The sequence below is a fragment of the Aulonocara stuartgranti genome (assembly GCF_965226115.1).
Source record: "Aulonocara stuartgranti genome assembly, chromosome: 19".
NCBI classification, from domain to species: Eukaryota; Metazoa; Chordata; class Actinopteri; order Cichliformes; family Cichlidae; genus Aulonocara; species Aulonocara stuartgranti.
Window position 1 is genome coordinate 32,263,889 of NC_138955.1, and position 24,182 is coordinate 32,288,070.

Sequence of the window (24,182 nt, forward strand, 5' to 3'; positions counted from 1 at the left end):
GACCCAGAATCCTCCAGACCTGCCACTCCAGCTCCCTTTGCCTGTGTGTGTGTGTGTGTGTGTGTGTGTGTGTGTGTGTGTGTGTGTGCATGCGTGCTTCCTCTGACCACGTCAATGATCACTGCAGCTGTGGCCTCGGTTGCTCAGGTGGACGGAGGGGGTGTGACATGATGGTTTTTGGCACTGTGGGCTCTTCTGCCCAAGTATCTGAAGAGGAGAAGAGAAGGATGGGACAGGGAGGAAAACAGAAGTAAGGACAAGAAAGTAAAAGGAGGTAAATGAACTCAGTATTCATACATTTAATCCAGAGTTTATCAAACAACTGGTGAAAAAACAAAACAAACAAAATTGACCATTTTATCCTGAAGGTTAAGAAACAGAAGCTGAAAAGCAGACGAGCTGAAGAGCCTGGAGACGGCACGCGTCCAATGAGAGGACAGAACAGGAGAGGGCAGTGGAGGACAGCAAACCAAGCCGAGCTCCAACAGAGAGACCGGCAAGGACATAAAGAAACATCATATTCACCAGGCATCTTTTTTCAGCAAAGCTTTAACAGATGCACCGTTACAATAGAGCTCTGTGGGCAATATTGTCTATTTAGTCAGAGTTTAATCCTAATAAAACATCTGCAACAATTACAGAAAAAACAAACCGATTTAGCCGAGTGGCACACAAGCTGGGCCACAGAAAGACTCGAAGTAAGTGTATCTATCATTATATAATTATTTCAATGCTTAATACTATATATCTATATGTGTGTATGTATAGACCCTTTACACAGGAGTCTATTTCTATGTAACAAAGCATTTTTATATCAAAATACACATAAATTAAATAAAAATGTACTTATGTAGAATCACAGCTGATGTGATTGTACGATAATTATTGATTCATCATTGTATAAATTGCTTTAATGCTGCAGATTGTGTTGATGATAATTAATTTTAAAAAAGGTACAATATTTATGAACTAAAAGTAAAAGTATTTGCTCATCTGTCTTCACGTGCATTTGAACTCGACTGACTTCTCTTTGTTAATCCAAAGGGTTTAATATACTGTCACCCTCCCTTTGGAGGTGGATTCAACTGTTCCGGGAAAATTTCTACAAAGATTTGTAGTGTTTATGGGAATTTCTGACCATTCCAGGAGAGCGTTTGTGTGCTCAGACACTGATGAGAAGGTTGGGCTTGTAATCTCTGTAAGGTGCTCTGTGGGCTAGAGGTCAGCACTGTGCAGGCCAGTCAGATTCTTCCACATCAAATTCGCTCATCCATGTCATTATGGACCTTGATGTGGCCGAGTCCAACTCCTGAAAACCAACCCCACACCATAATTCCCCCTTCGTCAAATGTTACACTTGACTGCACAGCGCAGTCAGACAAGCACCGCTGTCCGGGCAACTTCCAAGCCCAGACTCGTACGACAGATTTCCAGACAGAGAAGCGTGAGAGAGCCGGTCTCCACGGCTCTAGAGTCCGTGTGGCGTACTTTACACCACTGCATCCAACGCTTGGCTGCTGACCATGGAAACCCATTCTATTATCTCTGCACACTGTTGTTGAGCTCATCTGAAGGCCACATGAAGTTTGGAGGTCTGTAGTAACTGTCGACCTCTGCACACTGTGCACCTCGGCCTCTTTTTACCACACTCTGATTTTACGAGGTTCATGCAAAACCAAAGAAAAAAATGCAAACAGGTAATAAAGAGAAAAATACACTGAAAAACCAGCCGAATGACCTGAGAGAGGCTCAGCAGCAGGATACAGTACACAGAGACGCTAAGAGATTAGTAGGGTTGGTCCATATGAAGGCAAAGAATGATCACTTTGATATTAGGAAGCACATTTTCTCAATTTTGGTCACATTTTCTGTTTGTAGCATTTTCATATCAGACAAGTTAAGAATCTCTTCAAGCTCACATTAATTCGTGCGAGCCTCACGGCAGACGTTTTTACGTCTTATCCGACAAAGATACTTCGTTTGTAGTTTTTTACTTAATTTTCAATACTGCACCGTAACATTGTCTTTTTCAGTCTTATATTTGTACATGCTTTAACACTACACAAACACTTTGAGTCTTACTTCTTATTCGAGGTAGAACATGTAAGGATGTTATTACAGTGCACTATTGAAGTGAATCTTAAAAATCAGACATCTAATCATTTTATGTCATTTCCAACAGCTGCAGGAACGTGTAGTCGGACTACAGGTTCAAACCCAGGACGGCGACGTCTGTGTGTTAATGTGTTACAATAGCAGCCAGGCACAATCACATTGTTGCATTTCATAAGCTGGCTTGCCGAACACAGAAGCAAAAAGATATTGTTGTTGCTACGTTGCAACAGCCGTGCAGCCTGTAACCATGTAACAGTTAGATGTGTGACACTGATGCTTCCCAAAAGCTGTTAAAAACAAAAGTACAAAGACTCTGTTTGATTCTGCCATGTAGCTACAGCCAAGATGAGCCTTGCATCTGAGGTGTGCACCAGAAGTGTAACTTATGACAATTTTCCAAAATGATGTTAAAGGTGATATTTTTCCTTCTTCCAGCTCAAGCCATGCAGTGTTGGCTCCACGAACTCTGGTCCTTGTTGCCGCTTCTAATCTGGAAAGCACAAAAATCGGACTTCATTCCATAAATGTTTCCGTTTTGATCATTTTACACAGAGCAGTTCAGCATTCTGACAGGTTTGAATGTCCCCAGTTCAGCTTTCAAACTCAGCAGCCGCATGTGTCTCTGTATTATCAACGTACACCTGAGAAATGAACAGCCCAATAATGCATCGTGTTGATGCTCTTTTGCAAAATCACTCATGACCATTTTCCCATCTACATACTGTAACTCACATTTTTACTCATGCACTACTCAGTGCTCGGCACCCTGCCTTTGAGTGCTTCAGAAAATAGCAACCAGGCTTCCGACCTGAACTACGGCCAACCACAGGTTTGTAGTGAGTTTGTGGGTCATTCAAATAAATCTTCTGAAACTCTTCTTTATGGTGGTAAACTTTTATTTAACACAGTTGTTTTTTTCTGGGTATGCGCTCACCATTTGACTGTTGATCACACGAGTGTTTGTGTACAGGCATGCATGTGAGGAGCTTGTATATGTATGTACATGTGCTGCATGCTGGAATATGCTTTAATTTGTGGATTGTATTCAAATTATAATTCACTTTGTAAGGCCACGTTTTAAAAAAGCTAACACATCCTGTTATTATTAAACTTTTCAGCCACATTTAGAAATAATGATCCACATTTCTAGATGGCTTTTCAACATTTTTCATAGTGGAAATCTTTAATCTGGCAAACTCTTCCTCACAGTGTCTTTTGTTGGAGATGGTCAGCATGACCTTCATCTTGTCCTGAGCTTATTGTTTGTGTGCAAGCTTGTGGTTTTGTTTTAAAGCCAGTACTTCAGGACTCGGTTACTTCTAAACGAAGATGTCTTTGTCTTTCTCTAACGCATCGTCGTGATGCACCGGCTCCGCTCGGGCTGACACAGGAGTCAGCCACAGTTCAACCTGATAAGAGCTGAACTTTGGCTTCATGTACGTGGACTCACACAGTTACACAGTTACCATTGTGTATTTGTGTGTGTGAGTTGTCTAACATTTGGACAACTGCTTCTCTTCAGTATTGATCCTTCACTCGTCAGTATCTCACACCCTGACTTGATGCTGAAGAAGACTGACTGCTGTGTATATCTGCACGTTTTCACCCTGACAAACTTGAGTCATTACATCTTATTATGTTTTCTAACTGAACTCCAAAGTCCTGCAGTGTTTGGGCTGCAAGCGCTAAACCTGTGCTGCTTTCCTTGTTTCAGTCTGTCACAGATTCTGCATCTTTATATGCTGAGCTAGCCTCACACTATGACGGCCTGTTTTCACTGTCTTTTTAAAAATGGAAGAAGACCTGCGTGGTTTGGCTTTCAATGTTCAACGCATTGTTCTTTTTTGTCCACATCAGGGCAGAGTGTGGGTCACACAGGCAAAAGTCATGTCAGCACTGGAGAAGGAAAAGGACACGAGAGGTTCTCCAACACAAAAGCAGGGACTTGGCTCAGCAGTGCTGGGTATAGGAGAAACGTCTGAGAATGGAGCTAATTGTGGTGAATACAAAGCTTTGGCAATGCAGGGAGCCTCTATCAGATGCCAAGGTTTGTGTGTGTGTGTGTCTGTGTGTGCATTCCCTCACTCATTTGTTTGCTTTGTCTCCCATCTTTCTCTAGAGACTCTTGTGGAAGTAGGCCTGTCAACTGGCTGCCAAACAAACCTGATTTAGCCATTTTTCTGCAGACAAACAATCACGTTTGGTCCAACAGCTGGTGAATGGTGGCTGGTGAAAAGCGGCTGAATGGCTTTGGTTTCAGAGGTCCTGAAGTGGTCTAGGTGGACAGCCTGCTTTAGATCTCAATTAGCCTCAATATACAACACAGTGTTCTCCGCTGGAGGGCTCGGCCACGATTTACATGCACATTTGAGCTTCACAAATGACAGACTTGTGTTACTGTTAGCTGTTGCTTCACTGCTGCTAACATCAAAAGCCAAGAGCAAGATGGTGCTTTGACTTTATAGTGTGTGTATGACTTCCTTCCACTTTATACCCTTTACATCCACCTATAAGAGACCAGAGAACATGTCATTTTAAGGCTTCGGGCCCATAAAGACTGGGCTGCGGTGCACATAGTTATCGTAAGGTTAAGTAATTATTCATGTAGAGATAGAAACAGACTTTTATTGAACCCCTACTTCTGAGAATTTACCGTTTGACATTCTGTTGCCCCAAAAAGTTATTAAAACCACCAAAGTCCCTGAAAATGCACACTTTCCTTCTGCTTGAAGAGATTTGGCTGAACTGCTGTTTTAGAAGCTGTTTGAGGCTGATGCAGAGAGCAAAGTATTTGGATGACTGGAGAAACAAAGACACAGATTAAACACATTTCTGTCAGTTATATGTGCACATTATGAAACTCGGAGCTCATATTTAAAATAACAGTTATGACAGTCGTTTCTTTTTCTGAGATGTTTCTGTGATGAAATTCGCCAGTTCAGCCTCATCCATCAGCACACCACCCGGCCATCTATGGTTAGGCGTAGGACTTGGATTTGGTTAAATCATTGTTTCACCCCCAAAATAATCTGTTTAGTGTAACATTGTGTGTGTATAGCTCCAGGTTTGACTCAGTGTATACAGCCTAAGTGGGCTGGTCCACTCAAATAGATTCTAATTGAAGGCAAACCTATTAGGACAGAACATGTCGGGCTGAGAGCACATCCTTTTTCTTGTTTCCTCTCTTGCCGCCTCATTATATGAGAATGAATAATGACAAACATATACATTAACCACTGCCATAATTGTGCTGGAATTAATGATTCTGAAAATAAACCTCTCTGAAAAGAGAGGAGGGAAGAATAAAAGAGAGAAAATAGGTCTTGAAGTGTGAGTGCGCACGTTTGTGTGAAAACGTGCACACTCGTAATGAGAGTTCAGCGGCGCTAACTTGCTCTAAATAAATCCATCATTAGCATTTTCTCTTTAAACGGAATAATTTCAACTTTGATATTGGTAATTGTGCTTAAGGCCTTTAGCGCTCCTCCGCGAGCCCTCAAACACTCGCTCCTCAGCCCATGCAGAGACGATCAGAGTCGAGCTTTATTCACTTAGCACTCCATTCTGAAGCAATAATAACGAGGCTCGCTCAGCACCGTTAGAATAAACCAAGGCAACACCCAAAGAGGGCGTGAATCCAAGTAGGTATAGTGCAATATATATGAAGGCAGAGCCACAGAACACATGTTCAATAACACTTTCAAACAGGCTCAGACAGCAAGAACAAAAGAGTCTGCTGTCTGCACACGCACACAGGAACACATTCCCAGTGCCACAGAGGGGCTTGTGGTTTGCATGTGGCAGTGGATAACCAATAGAGGGTGGTGTTGCATTGCTGGTCTGAGCTCAAAGGGTCATCGTGCTGAGCTGTGAGGGAGCGAGAGCGGAGCTCATCACCAGCACTTCTAATCTGCTTTTCATCACCAACGAATGGATTTTAAAAAATGGAAAAAGCTGCTGTTAACACTGGATAGGTCAGCTGCTCTTTGATACACTGGATGTTATAAATATGAAGTGCAGTTAATGTGTGTCTTTAGCATTGATCTGTCTCAAATCAACAATAAATAAATGTAGAATTTAACCTCTTGTAACGTGTAGAAGTAGTTCAGGCTCAGGGTTAGGCTGCACAAGCACAACGTCAAAAGCTAGAAGATGTTAGAGACATGAACATTTCACTTTACAGTTCTCCACGTGGAGATTCAAAAGGTTTCTAAATTTAAAAAAGGAATATAAAGAGACCAAACTAACGATCACCTAAACAGGTCACCGAGAAGTGAAATCTTTGTGTGATTGTTCTTTTTAAAGGCTTCATTGGAGCTTTTTACCAAATCTCATAGAAGTGTGTGCTTATTGTGCTTATAACTCCATGATAAAAAAACAGCATTTACTGGGCGTATCTAGCTTTAGTATAGAAGCTTCTGATTGGCTTCTCTCAGTGAGCTCTCCATGTTCGATCTCACATTGTTTCTCTCTGCTTTATCTGCCAGCCAGCATCTGAACAGATCAACATCAATATTAGCAGCGAACAGTTGTTGGCAAAGTGATCTTAAAACTCTAAAGGACATCTCCATGTCCCTCTAATTAAAATTTAACCACCCAACCGAGGTGATGGGCGATAGGAGGAGCGGTTGAGAGGATGGGGGTGGGGTGGGGGCTTATTTAGCATTAACATAAAAACAAACAGCCTCATATATATATGCAAATGAAGGAAGGGCAAAAGCAGGATGCCAGGAGCCATTCGCCATAACTCACACTGATGGCCTTTAAGTGAGAAATCGCTTTCCAAAAATGTCCAATAAGAAAGTGGAACGATGCACCTGTCGCCCATCTGACTAATGAGCCAATCAGGTTGCAAGGACAAGGAGGCACATCTAGATCGTGATGTTGGCCTGGAGTGTCACTTCATGCTGAAGGTGCTCATGATTCCAAAACAGTGAGTATTTCACTGCTTTTGATGATGACAAAAAATGGCCTAAAAAGTCAACACGGCTTCTTAAACCTGCAATTAGAGCAGATTTATTACTCGCAGGCTTTTCCGAGCAGAAACCTGAGAACCAAAGGCATCTCTGAAGTTTGTGTGCACGTGTGGACTGAATTTGAGCAACAATGCAGACGGCGTCTTCTTCTTTTCTGCTCCTACATGTACGAGGTGCTTAAAGCAGCTTTAAGCACACATCTTCATTTAAAAAAAAAAAAAAGGCGCTGGCACCGAGTGGTGCCTTAAAACTGACAATGATTTACATTTCAACATAATGCTCTCTGTCGCCTGTTATTGTGACAAAGTGCTGCACGTATCCCTCCCAAATGAAAGTGGGTGTTCTGTTGTGTGTGCGACAAAGACATTTGGACAAACCTGCCATCTTCTTCTTTTTCTCGTAAATGAGCATGGGAAATCTGTTTATGTCCTCCTACAGTATACTGGTGAAATAAGCAGAGGCTGGTTGGGAGACAGCCCGAGCCGCAGTCGAGATGAGCCCCGTGAAGATATATTTGAGAAAGAGAAGAAGAGGGACAGACGAGGGAAAAAGTCCAAATAGATGGGGAGAGGCATTCTCGCTGAAATATGTGGTACTGACAACACCTGGCCCGGGAACAAGCTACAGGCTACAGGCGAGGAGGGAGGAATAAAAGGAACCCCGAGGCCTTCGCCACGACCATTCCTACTGTGAGGCTTAGGAGAGACTGAGACCCAAGTTGGGGGGATGTGTTTGCAGGATGAAGGATTCTCAGCTGAATGGCCTCAGCTTTAAAACTACAACAATAATAATAACACTGATAGTGTTTGTCAGGTGGTGTTTCCTCAGGAAGACTGACACCGTTTACACACATTCACCTCCAGGTTTCTCCAAATTTTACTTGTTCCTCTTTTCGTATCCTCGTATCCTCTCCCACCGACGACGTGTGGAAATCACAGCCTACCTCTCTGTTTAACAGTGGGTGCTGCAGCAAACCGTTTATCTGTCATCAGCCTGGAAACTAAAACACACACACACACACTTTTCATCTAACTGTATTTTTTTAAATAACAACAAGATAATAATCAGTTTCTATAAATTCTTCTCTAAATTATCAAATGACATCAAACTATTGTTCACTTGAAATCCTCTTAAATCCTCACCATCATTGTTTCTTTCCTCCAGTTTGGCACTGAAGTCACCGTGAGGTCACAAACCTGCCCAATTTTTGAAAGTCTCGTTCTGAGCGCCTGAATTAAATCCCCACGTTCATATCGCTTACATAACTGATTAATGCTGTAATGCCATCAAACAGTTCCGACAGAATGAGGCGTGTATTTACAAACTAGAAGCTGCCCACGCGGGTTATTATTAACTAATTTGGATGTGAATGAAAAACGCGTCAAACATGTGCGTGTGATCGATACGTTTGTGGGTAAATTTAGGCCACAGCGACGCACTGATCTGACTCCAAGTCGGAGTGAAATAAATGTGAAATGACATTTCAGGCGGTCTGCTGAGGAAGGGTGCGCATCAGAAAATATTTAAGGAGTACTTTTGTTTTTGCACACGTGCACGTTGAAAGGAGAGAAGAGCTGTACAGTTAGCAGGAAGGCCTCTGATGCGGTAAAAGTCACCTTATGCACTTGTCACCAAATTTGGTCAAATAAAAATGTGAATTTAGGACAAGTGGATCCGACAAAGTGAAGTAGCGTAACGTTGAGACATTATGGAAGTGCGTGGATTTTAAATGTGAGCGCAAAGAGTCCAGCATCATGTGGACAGCCGGCACGGAAGCCCCTCGGGTCACTCTTTAACAGAAATAAATGCGGCAGTGAGGCTTTATTGGCGGAGATTACCTGAGCGACTCTGACCACTGCTGCCGTGCGCACCACAGACCCGTGTGTGTGTGTGTGTGTGTGTGTGTGTGTGTGTGTGTGTGTGTGTGTGTGTGTGTGTGTGTGTGAAAGCTACCACTAGTCGCCCCCAGTGCTCTTCAGTCTCCACTTTCCCTTCTCACCGCAGACTGAACGTCACGTCCGCACTTGAACTTGAGTTTTCTCCCATCGTAGAAGCCAGAGAGCCACACAGAGCCGCTCAGAGCCGCACGCACAGTCCAGGGGATGCGGGACTCACAGAGAGCAAACACAGTGGCTTCGCTTTGACTCGAACAGTTAAAGTCTCACCCGCCCGGCCGCTGCTGTCAGTGCAGTAGAAGTGCCAGCCACTTGGCCACATTTCGAGAAGTGCCGGGAAGAAAACTGGATTCCTTTTTTACGCACTCCACCGCGCAGGAGCGGGCAGTGTCCGGCGTGGCCGGATAGTGGACACAGGTAGACACTGACCATCAGGAGGTGACCTCTCGCCCCCTTCCGTCTCTCCATCCTTCACTCTCCGCTCCTCTCTCGGCTCGCCGCTGACAGATGGTGTAAAAGCGACGGAGAGAACAGCGACCCCCTCCCTCACCTCAGATCGAAGAAAGGAGGCGCACAGACACATTGGCACCAAACTCCGCACGAGCGCCCGGCGCTGCGCCACGGCCGGCCACCGCGGAACGCAGGAGCCACTGCCCGCTGAAGAGATCACCTCCAGGGCGAGATTCGGCCCAGCGTCTAGTGGTCAGCTCGGGGGGCCGACAAGCAGGCTGTTTGTGGGCGGATTGGTCGGTTATAGGAGCCGGAGCGGGAAGAGGAGGAGGAGAAGGAGAGCCGACCCTTCCAGCGCCGCTCTCCGGGCGATGCCAGTGTAAATGCCAGGGCGATGTCCCGACGCAAGCAGGGGAATCCGCAGCACCTGTCCCAGAGAGAAATAACGCGTAAGTGTTGACACGTTCAGTTTTTCACGCGTGACTGTGCAGAGGAGCTGATTTATTGAAGTACTTTTTCCAGGTGATAAAATGAATATTTTCAGAGCTGGAACAGAAAGTTTGCTTCCCCGAGGCCATCCTCTCCTCTCTCCCAGTTTACGGACAAAATCAGATAAACGCTTTATTTTGCGTTTATTTGATTTTTACTCTCTATAAATAATTACAGTGAATTTAGAGTAAAAAAACGTCCACAGCCGCGTCGGACTTTTACTGTAAAAATCGCTCGTGGAGAAATTGTACTTTTTTCAAACTTTATTCTTCCACCTCTTGTTTGAAACGAGGGGCGAGCAGCGTGATCACTGCGCGGATAATTACACTTTATTTGTAATGTTTTTCAGCTTCACGCGCTCCCCGGAACACATTAAACAAAGGTTAAAAAAACAAACAACGCACCTCATGTTAGAAAAAATGCGTTCGAGCTAATTCTGCTAATTTCTTTTTCATGAAGACAGCGTGGATCCTTCACGCTGAAGCGTCGGAGAACTTTACACGTTTTCAACAAACAGGGTTGTCAAAAAAAAAAATCGTAATTTTATTTCCTCGCGCACATTTTAAAGCGGCTCCGTTTCACGTCTCTTTTCTTTTATCGCCGTCTTCTGAATTTTGCACGTTATAGTTTCCAGTCCGTCCTGTTCGTCTGTTTAATTGGCCCATCGCTCTCATGCTGTTTTCTGCCGCACGCATGCAAAGCTCATTCCTCCCGTGGCTGTAATATTAATGCCAGGTATGGATTATTTAATCGGTCTGCAAAAAAGAAAGAAAGAAAAAGGGTTTCAGGGTTTCCCTCACGGCGCCTTAAAGCGGAACACAGTGAGTGACGGCGTCTCGGAGATAATTCCACAGAAGGTTAATTTCCAACACCTCTTAGCTTATTATTGATTTATTTTTAAACAAACTTATGCGACACATTTAACGTCTTAATTACTCAAATTAATTTCCAATGACAGGATCACTTTGCCACTAAACTTCTCAGCGTCAAATAATATTTTCTGGCCTCAGATCAGTTTTGTTGATGGACTTAAACGAAGACCAACAGTAAATCTTCACAGTTGTCTCCGATCTCCTTTTCCATCAAAGCAGTGGTTTTATTTCTTTTTATTTTTTACGATCTGTATGTTTGGTACTTTACTCACCTCTGTGCTCCGGCTGCAGGTTATTTGGGGAGACTTCTCTTGTGTGAAGGCTGCCAGATCAGATCAACTTACACTACAGTGTATCAGTGTTCACCTCAGTGTGTGTAACATTTAGCTCTCAGCCTGAGTGCATGCAGGGGTTTGAGGCCACACAGGCATCTGTTTGCTGCGAGGCCATCGTGGTGTCGGCCCAAACAGAGACCAACACCTGAAGTCACTGAGTTAGATTAAAAATGTGCCCTCACATTAGCAGCAGACAGAGGTAGCACTGGTGCAGGCCCAGTTTCTAATGGGGCTCATTGTGATATCAGCCTTTGCTGCTCAGAGCAGACGGATAGACAAGAAATATGAAGGTGGAGGTTAATAAATGAGCAACGAAACATGCTTCTGCACATCCTGTAATTTATGATTTACACACACACATGCATTTATTTATGTGAGCGTAGACGTCAACAGACACACACACATATGCATATGAACACACGTGAGTGAATCCTCCACTCGTGCCAAAATTTTCAAAGAATTCTTCCGGAGCTGTCAGGTGATAAAATCCCTCTGACCTGGCTCTCCGTGCCGTGGATTTATAATTTGGATTTTGCAACACGACACACACCACAACACAATAGCTGTGCACTTTAGAAGAAGAGTTGCTTCTTAGTATATATGCAGGAAGAGCCAGGAACACCGAGGTAGATTTTGTGCACTTTGGCGTCACAAAGTGCATTCCGACGCTCCCAGTTTCCTGCAAATCTTCCTGATTCTGATCGCAGATCATTCACACAGTTTTAAAAATTCTTTCCTTTTTCCAGTTGATTAAATCAACAAGCGATCACAGTTTGGAGCTGATCAGCTGATCATTGCCCTCACTGAACACGGAAGAACCACTTGCATGTTTATCGTCTACATCTACACTAAATATGCACCAAACCCAGCGCTTCCTTATAACAGTAAAATCAAACAAGAAGCCACCCAGAGCGGAATTTGGTGCAACTATTCCCTCAGGGGCAGGAGCTTCATCAGTAGGACTTTATATTGTTGTGTTTGTCTCACAGATTTGGGGGCATTTTTTTTCTTGTAGCAGCAGCAGACAGTTTACACCTGAAGGTGCCTCCTGCTTCTCATTCACTCCAAATAAGCCTGGCTTTGCTCTGAGAGGCTGATTTAAGCATGAAAAGACACAAACAGGACGAGAGCTGCCATTGTAGTCTCACACACACACACACACACACACACACACACACACACACACACACACACACACACACACACACACACACACACACACACAGAGGGCTGTGTGTAAATTGCACTTGCCCACTTGAGATGCATGTTTCCTTTCGGCTTGTCAAATAGCCACGCACCCTGCTGGGGCTATGTCTTTGTTAGAGAGAGGGGAAGAAAGAAGTCAACATCTCCTTCTTTTAAGCGTTCTCTGGGTGAGGTGTGGTTCAAATAGCACAAATGAAAATGCACTGCTTCACTGTGGCTCATTCAGGGTCACGTTTGTGAACGATACGTAATGAAAATCCAAATAGTTTAATGCTCATTATTTTCAGAAACGTCTCCCGACTTAAAGGGTAAACAACAACAACAAACAAAAAAAAACATTTCATCATGTTATTTCCACGGCGACTGTAAACTGACATAAATAATGTCCGTGGTGATGTGGTGTGTTTTTTCTAAAGAGACGTAATTTACGCAGCTGCCGGGTTTTAAACCATCAACCACATTTTTTAGTGGTTAAAAATAAAATGTGTGTTTCCTTAAATTTCCCACAATTTTCCTTCCCTGTAAATTATGATTTAAGAGCTTTTTATTGTTGCTGGAAATTAGAAAACATTTAAACATTTATGTGAACAAATATAAATGTAACCTTAAAGGTGGAGTGTGTGAGCAGATGAATGCAGCAAGTTTGCCCCAAAGCATGCCTGAACTCATTTAACGTGCACGCAGTTTCACACCACTACATAACACACACACACACACACACACACACACACACACACACACACACACACACACACACACACACACACACACACACTCCAACATATCCTGCATACCTTTGTAAGCTGTCTGTCTTCTCTCTGTTTCTGCGCCTCTTCCTGCTAGAGGGAGCTCTCAGGCTGTCAGAGCCACAGTGCTCTGCCAATGAGAGAAGTGGAAATGTGCTCTGAGTGTGTGTGTGTGTGTGTGTGTGTGCGTGCGTGTTAATCAGATGACATCAGCGCTGAAAGACCACATTCACCTCTCTTAACTGTCAACAGCTGCACACTCGACTGTCTGCCTCTCTGTGGCACTTCTTATTTAGAGCATACATGTCGATTCACAGCAATGAGTGACTGACACATTTCATGTGTGTGTGTGTGTGTGTGTGTGTGTGTGTGTCATTGCGTATGACTGGAGCCACATTTTAAAGTTGTAGTAAATTCCTGTGTGTAAATATTTCTGCATGTATTTTTGTCCTGTGTGTTCTTGCTCTGCAGACAAACGTGCACTTTGTTTTAAAACACATTTCATAATATTTCGTTTTTCATTAGAAATCTGCAAATATAAGTTTATTTGATTGTTTTTATTTCTGTGTATTTTGGTCTATTTGGAACATTTAAATTTAAATGAGTAAAAGAATAATTGTAGTATTAAAATGACTGCATGTGCTGATTCTGAAAATGAGCCTTTTTTGCATGTTGCAAAAAAAAAGAATTAAACAAACAAACAAAAAGCATTAGTCACTGTCTTCACCTGACAGAGGTGAAAGCTGGATGTTGAAGTCCACCTCACACTCAGTTATGCTCTTCGGCAGATGAGCCAGTGACACAGCTGCTCTGCGTGTTTGTGAGTAGCACTTGTTTTCCGCTGCAGCACCTCCTGGGCAGGTGGCTCTGCTCGCATCTCTCTGTAACTCGCTGTCGCTGCTGTGGCGGTGGACTCAAATACACCATTACAATCCTTTGTGCGTTTGGCAGCAGCGCGCTCCTGATTGGCTCGACATGGTCACCCAAACCTCACCCAGCACACAGGAGTTACTTTGAATTACCTTAAATTGATGTTTATTTCAAACTCGACTGACTTTGAAAACAGGTTGTGAGTAAAACTGCGTCCTCGCATATTTTAATCGCCTAAACACTGAAAATGATTCTTTGAAGTTTCAGCTAAAAGGAAACTAAAGCCAAACATTTCTGAGGCATTTTCAGTCTCATAGGTAGAAGAAGAGAGGTGACAGGAAGTGAGTGAAGATTGAAACCGGGGGGGACGTGATACCGGTTGCTTCCTTTAACACCTGCAAACAAAGCGACATGTTTACAGCAGAAGTATCGAGTTTAAAATGTTGCAATAAATGTTGAAAATGTATTTTTTATAAAAAGAACAAGAAGCTGGATTATCTACAAATAAATGAAACAACTTTTAGTCGCCACGTACAATAAATATACGTCCCAAACGCGACTGTGAAGTTTTAAAAACTGTATCTCAACACTGACTTTGTACGGAAAGCCACTTCCTGTTTAGACGAAAGTGTTCTGAGGGCACATCTTAATGTTGACAGTCTCTGCGGTGGCAGATTATTTTCATCACTTTGAGTCTTCACTCGTCTGCTATCACCGACATCTACGGTCCGTCACGTACGAGTCACGTCCAGGACCAGCCTCGGCTCTTCGCAAAGAAAAGTCGTTCTTGCAAAACAATAAAAAGCTCATAATTTTAGATAAATAAAGTGTGCGTGCAGCAGCGTGTACACGTGTGTAACAGTACACAGTGACGGTGCGGGTAAATAAACAGTTTATCAGTCGACGTGTAAGCGAGCCGCCGTCAGCTTTGAGTGCGTGCCGTGAGGGAGTGTGTTACTCTGTGTGAGTGTGATGTGCAGTCTCAGCCACAAACATTATATCTTGATTTAAGAGAGAGAGTGTGTGTGTGTGTACGCGGTAATGGTAAAAAAACACAGAAGCCAAGTCGAGTTTTGATCATTTAAGTCGAGACCCGCGCGCGCGCGCACACACCATTATCACTGGTCTCAACTGGCAGAATCTTTCTGGTTCTGGGAGCAATTTTGGTGCTTTTCCCATCAGCCTAAGTGTGGCGGCAGATAAAAGTAAAATCATGAAAACAGCTCTCGAGGAGAGGCGGAAACAAATATTTGATGGGCATGTGGCCAGCAATGTGCTCCCGTTTGTGTGAAGGATACGTGTGAGAGATTTCCATGGATTTACAGCACACGTGTGGTGAAAGGTGGTGAGACGGAGGGAACCAACCCCAGAGATGATCACCTGCTGAGGGAAAACATTTGCTCTGAATTCAAAACTAAGAGAACCTACAAACACCGAATTCCCAAATCCTTCTTCAGATCCGTCGGGTCGCTGGTGATTTGTGTAGGTTAGGGTCTTGTTAACGCACAGCTGACATTTAGCAGAAGAACAATGAAATAAATTCATCTATTCAGCGCACAGCTAACACAAAACTCTCTGGTCAAACCTTCTGCTATGTTATAGTATTGATATGCTGCCTGTCATATCTACGTATCGCTCTTACCCGACTCACCCAAGCCTCGTTAAACTGATGCAGACTTTAGACCAGCTCTTTAAAAAACCCTATCAGTCATAATTCTAATGTGAGGTGAGATTTGCATTGGTGGTGGGGGGGGGGGGGGGGGGGGTCACCGTACATGTAGATTGGATTTGTTCCAGGTCAGCTCACTGGTTTTATTCTCTCTAATGTTTAGTACTGGGAAACATGCTACCACTGTACAGGACAGATGGCTGCAGCCTGCAGGCCACACGCACACACACACACACGCACACACACACACACACACACACACACACACACACACACGCACACACGCGCACACACGCACACACACACACACACGCACACACACACGCACACACACACACACACACACACACACGCACACGCACACGCACACAGACTGATATCCTCTAACATATAATGAGTGCAGCACATACACTGCAGTGCAGATGAATGTTTGTACTGTGTTGTATGCGATACAAGTACAATATGGTCTTTGAATGTTTAACAGCAGACGTAAAACAGGTATACGGTGGCGTAGAGGGGTGGGGTGTTCCATCTGGAGCCTTCATCCACGTTTGACATCCCAAATCTGTTTGCATTTCTAATGTGGAGGCTGAGACAAACGGCCAGCCTGCTGCTAATCCATCATCTTGTATTAGAGACAGAGAGAGGTGATGGTGATGCGTTTGCTCTTCGTCATCGTCAGCATTCCCGTTTTACCTCAGAGGGTCAGTTGTTCCTCCAGCCTCGTTCAGACCTTCTCGCTCCTTTTGGAGACAGCCCTCACTTACAAAGCTCGCTCGCTGGTGAAGCTGTTGGCCTCTGCAAACACCACACATGTGCTGTCCTACTGCTGTTTCACAGCAACGTTCAGAACCCTGCCCAAAGCCCATCTGCTCACTCACAAACACTGAAAAAACCCTGCTTACGACTAATACGTGTGTCTTAATTGAGACCATGTAATAACTCCTAACGTGTACGGCGACCCACTTTGGGTCATAACCACATACTAAACAAGCACATTCTCAGAAATGACGAGTTTCAACTGAACTCTCATACATGCAAAGACGTGGACACAACCCGGGGTTCGATCTAGTTAGTGTAGAGCTTCTCACTTACAATTTTGCTGAATTCCCATTTTCCTTCCTTCCTCACAGGTGCGAGGCTAAATAAAAGTGTGTGTGCACTGCAGCAGTATGCGGTGTATATTGTGTACTTTGTGTTTGAGATTGAACAATTCTAAAATATATAGTTTGTGGTGTGTTTGAGATGGTGGCTGAAAATTCTCCTTCTTGGACTTTTAGATGTCTTGAAAAAGCTTCGAAGCGTGATGGAGGCGTGACTGCACACGTATGAAGCTGCACTGTTGTGTCGGAGCCACCACACATTAAGCCTTATGTTAAGTGAGTGCCGCCTGGTCTAACAGGTCGTTGGTCACGACTCTGATCGTTCTGTGTTGTCGTCACCGCAGCGCTGTACGAGCAGCTCTTTAAGTGTGTCGCTCAGACACGTGGTAACCTAATTACACGTTTGCGTCATGTATAGATTTCAGCAGGCGATGAGCGAACATACACCCAGGTTAACTCTGACGTGTCTCCTCTGTTTTGTTTCTCGTGCAGCGGAGGTGGAGCATCCAGATGGCGCTTTGCTCTCCGAATCCCTACCCTCCAACCCACTCACCCTGCCCTCCAATCCACTTGGCCTACGTCCCCATCCTTTGGACCCCAGCTTGGCTCACACGCTGCCGCCTGGCCTCCACTCTGACCACGACCTGCTCACTTGCGGCCAGTGCCAGATGACTTTCCCGTTGGGCGACATACTCCTCTTCATTGAGCACAAGAAGAAGCAGTGCCAAACACCGCTGCTGGCCAACGGCTGTTATGACAAGATGAACGACCGAGGAGGAGGAGGACAAGGAGACAGTCCAACTCTGCAGAGCCTTCATCACTACGCGCAGAGGGTGGAGCTAAGAAAGGTGTTGGAGCCAGTAGAGGTCGGCATCCAGGTGACACCAGAGGAGGAAGAGGTGGGAGGAAGAGGGGAACGAGGTGAGAGAGGAGAGAAGACACCAACCAAAGGAATTTGCCCGAAGCAGGAAAACATGCTATCAGGTAGACGTGACGTACGCAGGGAAACACACTAAAGCCTCTTCTTTCTGAGCACAAATACACAAATGTCACTTTTATGTGTAATTAAATTCATGAAGTCAGTTCAGCTTCAGCTGCGTTTGTTGCTTTTTCACATAAGGGCAGGCCAGGTAGGTGTAAATAGATCATTTTCATGAATAATTGAAAGCACAGTTTAAAAACTCAGGTTTTCTTTGGCTAACATGAACATTTTTGGATGATTTAAACAGAATTTAAGTGAAACTAATGTGCAAAAAGAGAAACCATCAGGAATGGAGCATTTTTGAGAGCACCGTATGTTCACTTTCTGCTGAACAACGTTGCTGTGCAGACTCGTCAGCATGTTGCCAGATTCAGGTTGAGGTTTGGTTTCTTTAAGAAAGGGGAAAAGCTCAAATCCTCCCACAAAAACCAACCACAACTTTTGCTTCTTCTTTGTCGCATATGTAGCATCTGTGACCTTTGGAGGTGTGAGCAGGTTCGTCCCAGGCTGGTCCCTCCGACTCAGAAAGTTCAAGCTCATTTCATCTGAATCAGCTCGTGTTCACAATGCACACACATGGACACGAGGCCCCTCTGACAACAGCTTTTCATTTATCAGCTGATGTGGTCTGGCACTGAAATCAGCTGCTGGGATAAGCTTGAGTTTGTGGCCTGCCAGAACCTGGAATAAACTGTCATTGTTATCCAGATGTGTTATAGGTAATGATTAGTTTTCCCGAAATGCTGAACTATTTAATTCCAAAGAAAAACCTTTAGGTAGTAACAAACCAGCAGTTTTTTCATCAGTCTAAATATATCCCTGTTTTAGTTTTAGTTTGTGTGATGGCGTCCTCTCGTTCAGCAGAGGAAGAGAGGCGTTCATTTTATTAGAGGACATGGACAGCAGAGGGACAGACGAGGAAGAGGGGTGAGACAGGCAAATTAGGGAGGCAAATCTCTAAACCCCCTCAAGGACTCGGTTGAAACAAATTGAGCAAAACATGACAGAGAGACTCACCCCGACTTTCATGGAGAAATCCAGTCTAAGCCATCTGCTTAAAAAGGTGAAAAGCTCATTAAAATTCAAATAAGCACAGGCAGAAAAAAACAGCACGAGAGGAGAAGAAAAAGTGGGAAAAGACAGGAAGAGGGATTAAAACGAGGCTAGTTTCATCCCCATTCAGCGAAGTAAAGAGGCAGTTTAGCATCTGTGTGTGTGTGTGTGTGTGTGGGACCAGCAGTTATCGCTCAAACCAGTCAAGACACTCGTAAAGAAGCCTGTGACAATAACCCTGTCGTGCTCTTCTAGAGGTCAGTTTGAGGATCGCAGGCTCGGCCTGCAGACCAACAGTCTGTTAGCACAGGCAGCATGGTTAGCATCGCTACTGTCTTCATGCATTATTCAGAATGAATAAATAATGAAAGACTGATTTCCTGTGAACCTACACATTCCTCAATAATCTCACCACCTATATGTAGACCTACATATGAAGCGAGCTGATTAGTGGAATCAGCTTAAACGCTTCATGAACGGAGCTAAAACAGAAGACAAATACAAATGCAACGTTTAGGGAGGTTTTAGTGCCGGCTCACCTGACTGAAACAGCTCTGAAAGCTTGGAAATGATTTTATTTTATTTTTATTTTGAAATGAACTTGATTAAGAAATGTCGTCACAAGTGGTAGATTAGACATCAGCACATGAACGATGTCAGAGGACGTGTCACTATCACACAGGGTTGGGCTGTTTGCTATAACGCCACTGACATCACGTCATGTATGTGTAACACGGTTATGACATTTGGATGGAAACATGAATGAATGTGTTGGCCTAAAGTCAGGTGAGCGGGACGGCGGTTTCGCCTGCATTGTAAACACTGTGTCTGGGCCTGAACTTCATCAATATTTTACCAGGCTGTTACAGCTCTGCCGGGCAGCTGTGCATTGCTGCTGTGGACAGCACAGCTGCCTGCACTCGTGAAGCTCGTGGAGCGACGCTCCAGCTTTGCATTTAATGCAACTGTCTGAATTGTGGGGTGCAAAAAGCTGGAGCGCAGTCCCCGAGCGTGTGCAGAGCTGTGCTCAGGCATGTCTGCTAATTGAGTGGCACTGGCCATGGCTCGGCATTATTACATTTATGTGCATAAATATATATCCACCCTGTGTTTAAATGTGTGCAATGTATCGAACTGCCATCCTCCCATGAAATCAACCCCACGTGCGCTGCGTTGGAAGACTGGAAAATATAATTGCACAATATTTTTTATAGCAGAAACTGCAATAATTTTCACATTAAAAGCAAAAACGTATTAGCGACTCAATTGGACGTGCACTGCAGCAACTGTAAACTATATTGCTCCAATAACATTTTATGTTTGAAAATTACCCACGGTGTTTCCACATGAAATATGTCCAACGAGCACCTTATTAACACGAGCAGGAGACAGAACAATTTATTAATCAAGCTGGAGTTTAATTTGGAGAGCGCGCTCTCAGCCCCTCTCGTCATTACTGGGGGATTGAAATGCGGCAGGTGGAATTTTCTCTTTGTAACTCAGGGCGGCTTTTTCTTCAGCGTATGTTTTTAGCACCTTTCATTACCTGGTGAAAGAGGGAGGGACAGAAGCACAGGGAGGGAGGCGAGAGAGATGGGGAAAGCGATCGGGGACATGACGGACGACACTTCTTTGTAATTGGCTCCCAGCAGGTCAAACTACTCGTTTATTGTTAAGCTTTTACACTTTCATTTGTCCTCCATGTGAAATGGAACACGCACACGTGTGCACACGTGTATGAGCATCATGCCAAGTTTCTTTTAACCCCTAAATTAGAAGAAGTGTTTGTGCTGTGCGAGAGCTGCTGGGTTTTTCCTTTTCCTCTCTCCGTCTGTCAGGTAGCAGCGTGCAGAGAAATAACAGAGCACCTAGCTTTTCCATTCAGGCTGTGAAACACGTCGCTGCTATTGTGCTGAAGGATTACGAACAGCGGCTTTAGTTTGTATACACAGTGTTGTTCTGTTTCAGCTATTGTTTTTTCCCCACAAGAAGCCCTGTTTAAAAACCTCCTGATTCAGTTTGGAAAGGCTGATCAAAAGGAAAACGTGCAGTTGGTTTTTACCACGATGTGAATGAATAAGAGTTTTCCGGTCACACCCATCTCTCCTCTGTCTGTAGCTGAAACTCACTCAGACTTAGAAAAAAGCCGTTCCTCCGATTTAAAGAATAAAAAAAATCGTTTTTGTTTTTGCTTAAATGACACAAATCTTCTCTCATTTTTGAGTTCATGTAGATTTCTACATTACTTCAGCCTGAAGCTTCATCCTGTCTGATTTTATAACCATGAGGAGAATCACCATCATGCCTTGCAGTTAAAGACTGGATGTGCTGTGATGGTGACGTAAAACCATCATGCAGAGAAATTTGAAAGCGTACTTTTTGCTCTCTCTGCTCTCGTCACACACGGCTTCCTTCCAGACAGACAAACAGACACAGCTCGGAGGAAGCATCATCTAAACCTTCCTCACAAGGAGTGAATATTCAAAAACATCAAGCACAAACACCCCAAACCACAATAAGCCCAGCGTTCTAACAAAGGCATTAGATAACTAACCGGGCCGAGTTTTCGTACGTCAGCAGAGATGCATTCGAACAGCTGAACCAACCTTTTGTCAGCGCTGTGTAAGCAGGTGCACGCTGACAGGATACCTCGGCTTGCAGGAGGCTTTAGGATTTTAACTTGCAACCCTGACGTCCAAAGCCCTCCAGGCTTTCCCAGGTGACCAGGCGTGAGGTCTCTTGGCGGCTTCACAGAGGTGCTGCACTGACAGAAGTCATTTTTACTATGAGGCGCTCAGCCGCCATGCTGCGTACACTTATCACTGACGAGTGTTTAGCACCCGACAGCGCCGGGCCGGAAGCCTCGTTAGCTCGAGCTTAATTCAGACATTTAACCAAGTCCAGTTGGAGTGGACACACACACACACACACACACACACACACACACACACACACACACACACACACACAGATTAAGAAAACAGAATAATTAATGCACTTTGTTTCCAATGGGGATGTGCAATTTTTCACATATTGAAAAAACACATTTTAGGAGTGTTTGTCTGTGTTTGAATCTCATATAAATATTCTTCACATGGACACACACACACACACACACACACACACACACACACACACACACACACACACACACACACACACACACACACACACATCTTCAATAAATAATGACTGAGCACAGTGGCATGTCCCTAAAATATTTACCATATGCTTATTTATCTTCCAAATGAAACTGTACAAAGACTTAACAAAGAGCCACGGTGTGTGTGTGTGTGTGTGTGTGTGTGTGTGTGTGTGTGTGTGTGTGTGTGTGTGTGTGTGTGTGTTTGATATAGCAGCCTGTACTTTAGAGGCATTGCGGTCCCTGCTGCTCTTGTTTTTTCACATTGTTTCAATAAAGCTGGGAGGCCTCTCGGATGGAGCGACGGCCTTTTTGAAGTGGTAATCACTCTGGTTTGTGCTGCTCGCTCTCTCCCTCACTCTCGTTCTGCCTCTCCTGCCCACTGTGTGTGTGTGTGTGTGTGTGTGCTTTGGCTAGTTCGGGTTTGTGTACGTAAATGCGGCTGTTTTCACATCGCACAGGCCTGACGCATCTCTAATAGGCTCAGAGAGGTGTGGAATCACACAACTGAAGAAGTAAAGAAAGTGCGTTTAATGAGTCACACAGTGCCGGCCATCACTGATTATGACTCATTTCCATGATAGAAGATTGTAGCCGGGCTGTGAGTGTGAGTGGGTGAGGAGGTCCGCTGTGGACGGGTCACACAACAGTCAGTTTCACTTAAAGCTTCCACCCTGAAACATCCACACAAGACGGGTGGAAGTTTCATGATAAACTTCTTCATATTTTTTTTGTCCCTGCATAAATTTGGAAATAGCATCAACACTGGCACACACACGTCAAACAACACACTCTGTTTAACATTAATAGACAAACCAATGCGACTGTCAAGCAGCTAGCCGTACTCATAGCTCACTGACCTTTGGATGCTGCATGCTAACAGGGAACTCATACGGTGCTAAAACCCTCCAAACACCCACAATTCATGCTATCCAACAAGCTCTGAGTGACATCATTATGGGTCTCAGTGGGATTCAAAGCTGTGCAGTGAACATGGTGTAGTGTGGGGATGCTCGTCATATTCAAACGTTAGTATCATCGTGAATGATGTTAAAATCCTTTTTAAACATTACATTTTCCTTATTTTGACTGACAGCTGGTTGGGTGTAAACAGTGCTGCTACCTCAAAGTGGCCGTAATGGACACGAAAGCAGCGTGAAAACACTAAAAGAGCCAACGATGACCGAGTCGTGCCGGCGCTCTGAGTCTCACTGAATTTGTCCCGTTATGGACAACAGACCAATAAGAATCCAGATGAAGCGGCGTGCAGCCGGACTCACCGCGTTTAAGGAACTGAAGCCTGCATGGGCCCTGCTGAACCTTAAGCTTGCTCGTGTTTCTCTTTGAAGCATCAAATCCACTTCTTGTAAAGAAACTCTGGTGGACACTGTGTGAGACGGACAGACCTGCAGACGGAGGAAGAAAGAGCATATTTATCGTTAACGGAGCACCTCGTACGTCTCTGCCTGCTCAAAATCCCTTTTTGCGAGTTTTGCCATGTCGCCTCGCTCTGCTGTTAATCACTTTGCATGCACTCATTTAAATATTAAAATTTTCTTTAATCATCAAAGCCAGTATGCATCATGCATATTCATACCCCCACCCACCCCCCATTCCCTGGATCTCAGGTTCATTACTCTGCTGCTAGCCATTAGCCACTTCCCTAATCACACAGTTTATACACACACACACACACACACACACACACACACACACACACACACACACACACACACACACACAGGTAGCCACCAGCACTAACCAGTGGTAATCCGCTAACTAGACTTAAACACACAGGCATCCCTGCAGTCTAAACCGAGCGAGCAGACTTGTCATCCATCCCGGCTGAGATGGCTGGAGTATTTGTCAAGAGGCTCGGCAAAACCTTCATTTGCATAATGACTTTGTAGTTCTGCATTAATAAAATTTGCATATGAAGCCATGTTAATTACTCCTGATCAGCCTTTTTTGCATTCATGCATGGTAATTTTGGGCGACTTGCAAAAATTGATGTCCTGGCGCCTGTGATGAGATTGGTGGAGGAGGCGCTCTGTATCTGTGTGTAAGTGAGGCTGAAGGGATGTGGAGATGATGAAGGTGGAGCGTTCGGCTGTGTTTGGGGCTTTATCAAAGCAGAATAGACGGCAGATTGGTGCGGTTTGCTTTTCGGGCACCATTTCTCTTTCCGCTTATAACTTTTTTCTTTTTTTTAATCTTAGTGAAAAGAGCTTTCCAGTAAAATCCTCTCCTACTACTGTACAACACACACACACACACAC

General features: G+C 44.3%; 1 protein-coding gene and 1 long non-coding RNA gene across 2 annotated transcripts in view; one reads left to right on the top strand and one right to left on the bottom strand.

Annotated features, from left to right (window-relative positions):
- Positions 1-153: 153 nt before the first annotated feature.
- Positions 154-9,103, bottom strand: LOC309695279. The gene is made up of 3 exons (XR_014273110.1): positions 9,045-9,103; positions 7,949-8,091; positions 154-207 (listed from the first exon to the last, which is right to left on the bottom strand). It is a non-coding gene; the product is annotated as an uncharacterized lncRNA (long non-coding RNA).
- bcl11ba (BCL11 transcription factor B a) overlaps positions 9,098-24,182 on the top strand; it is a 36,648-nt gene continuing 21,563 nt past the window's right edge. Inside the window, exons 1-2 of the mRNA XM_082515736.1 lie at positions 9,098-9,885; positions 17,219-17,710. Coding sequence (XP_082371862.1) covers positions 9,831-9,885; positions 17,219-17,710 — 547 coding nt within the window. The 5' untranslated portion in view covers positions 9,098-9,830. The remainder of the gene's footprint in view (positions 9,886-17,218; positions 17,711-24,182) is intronic.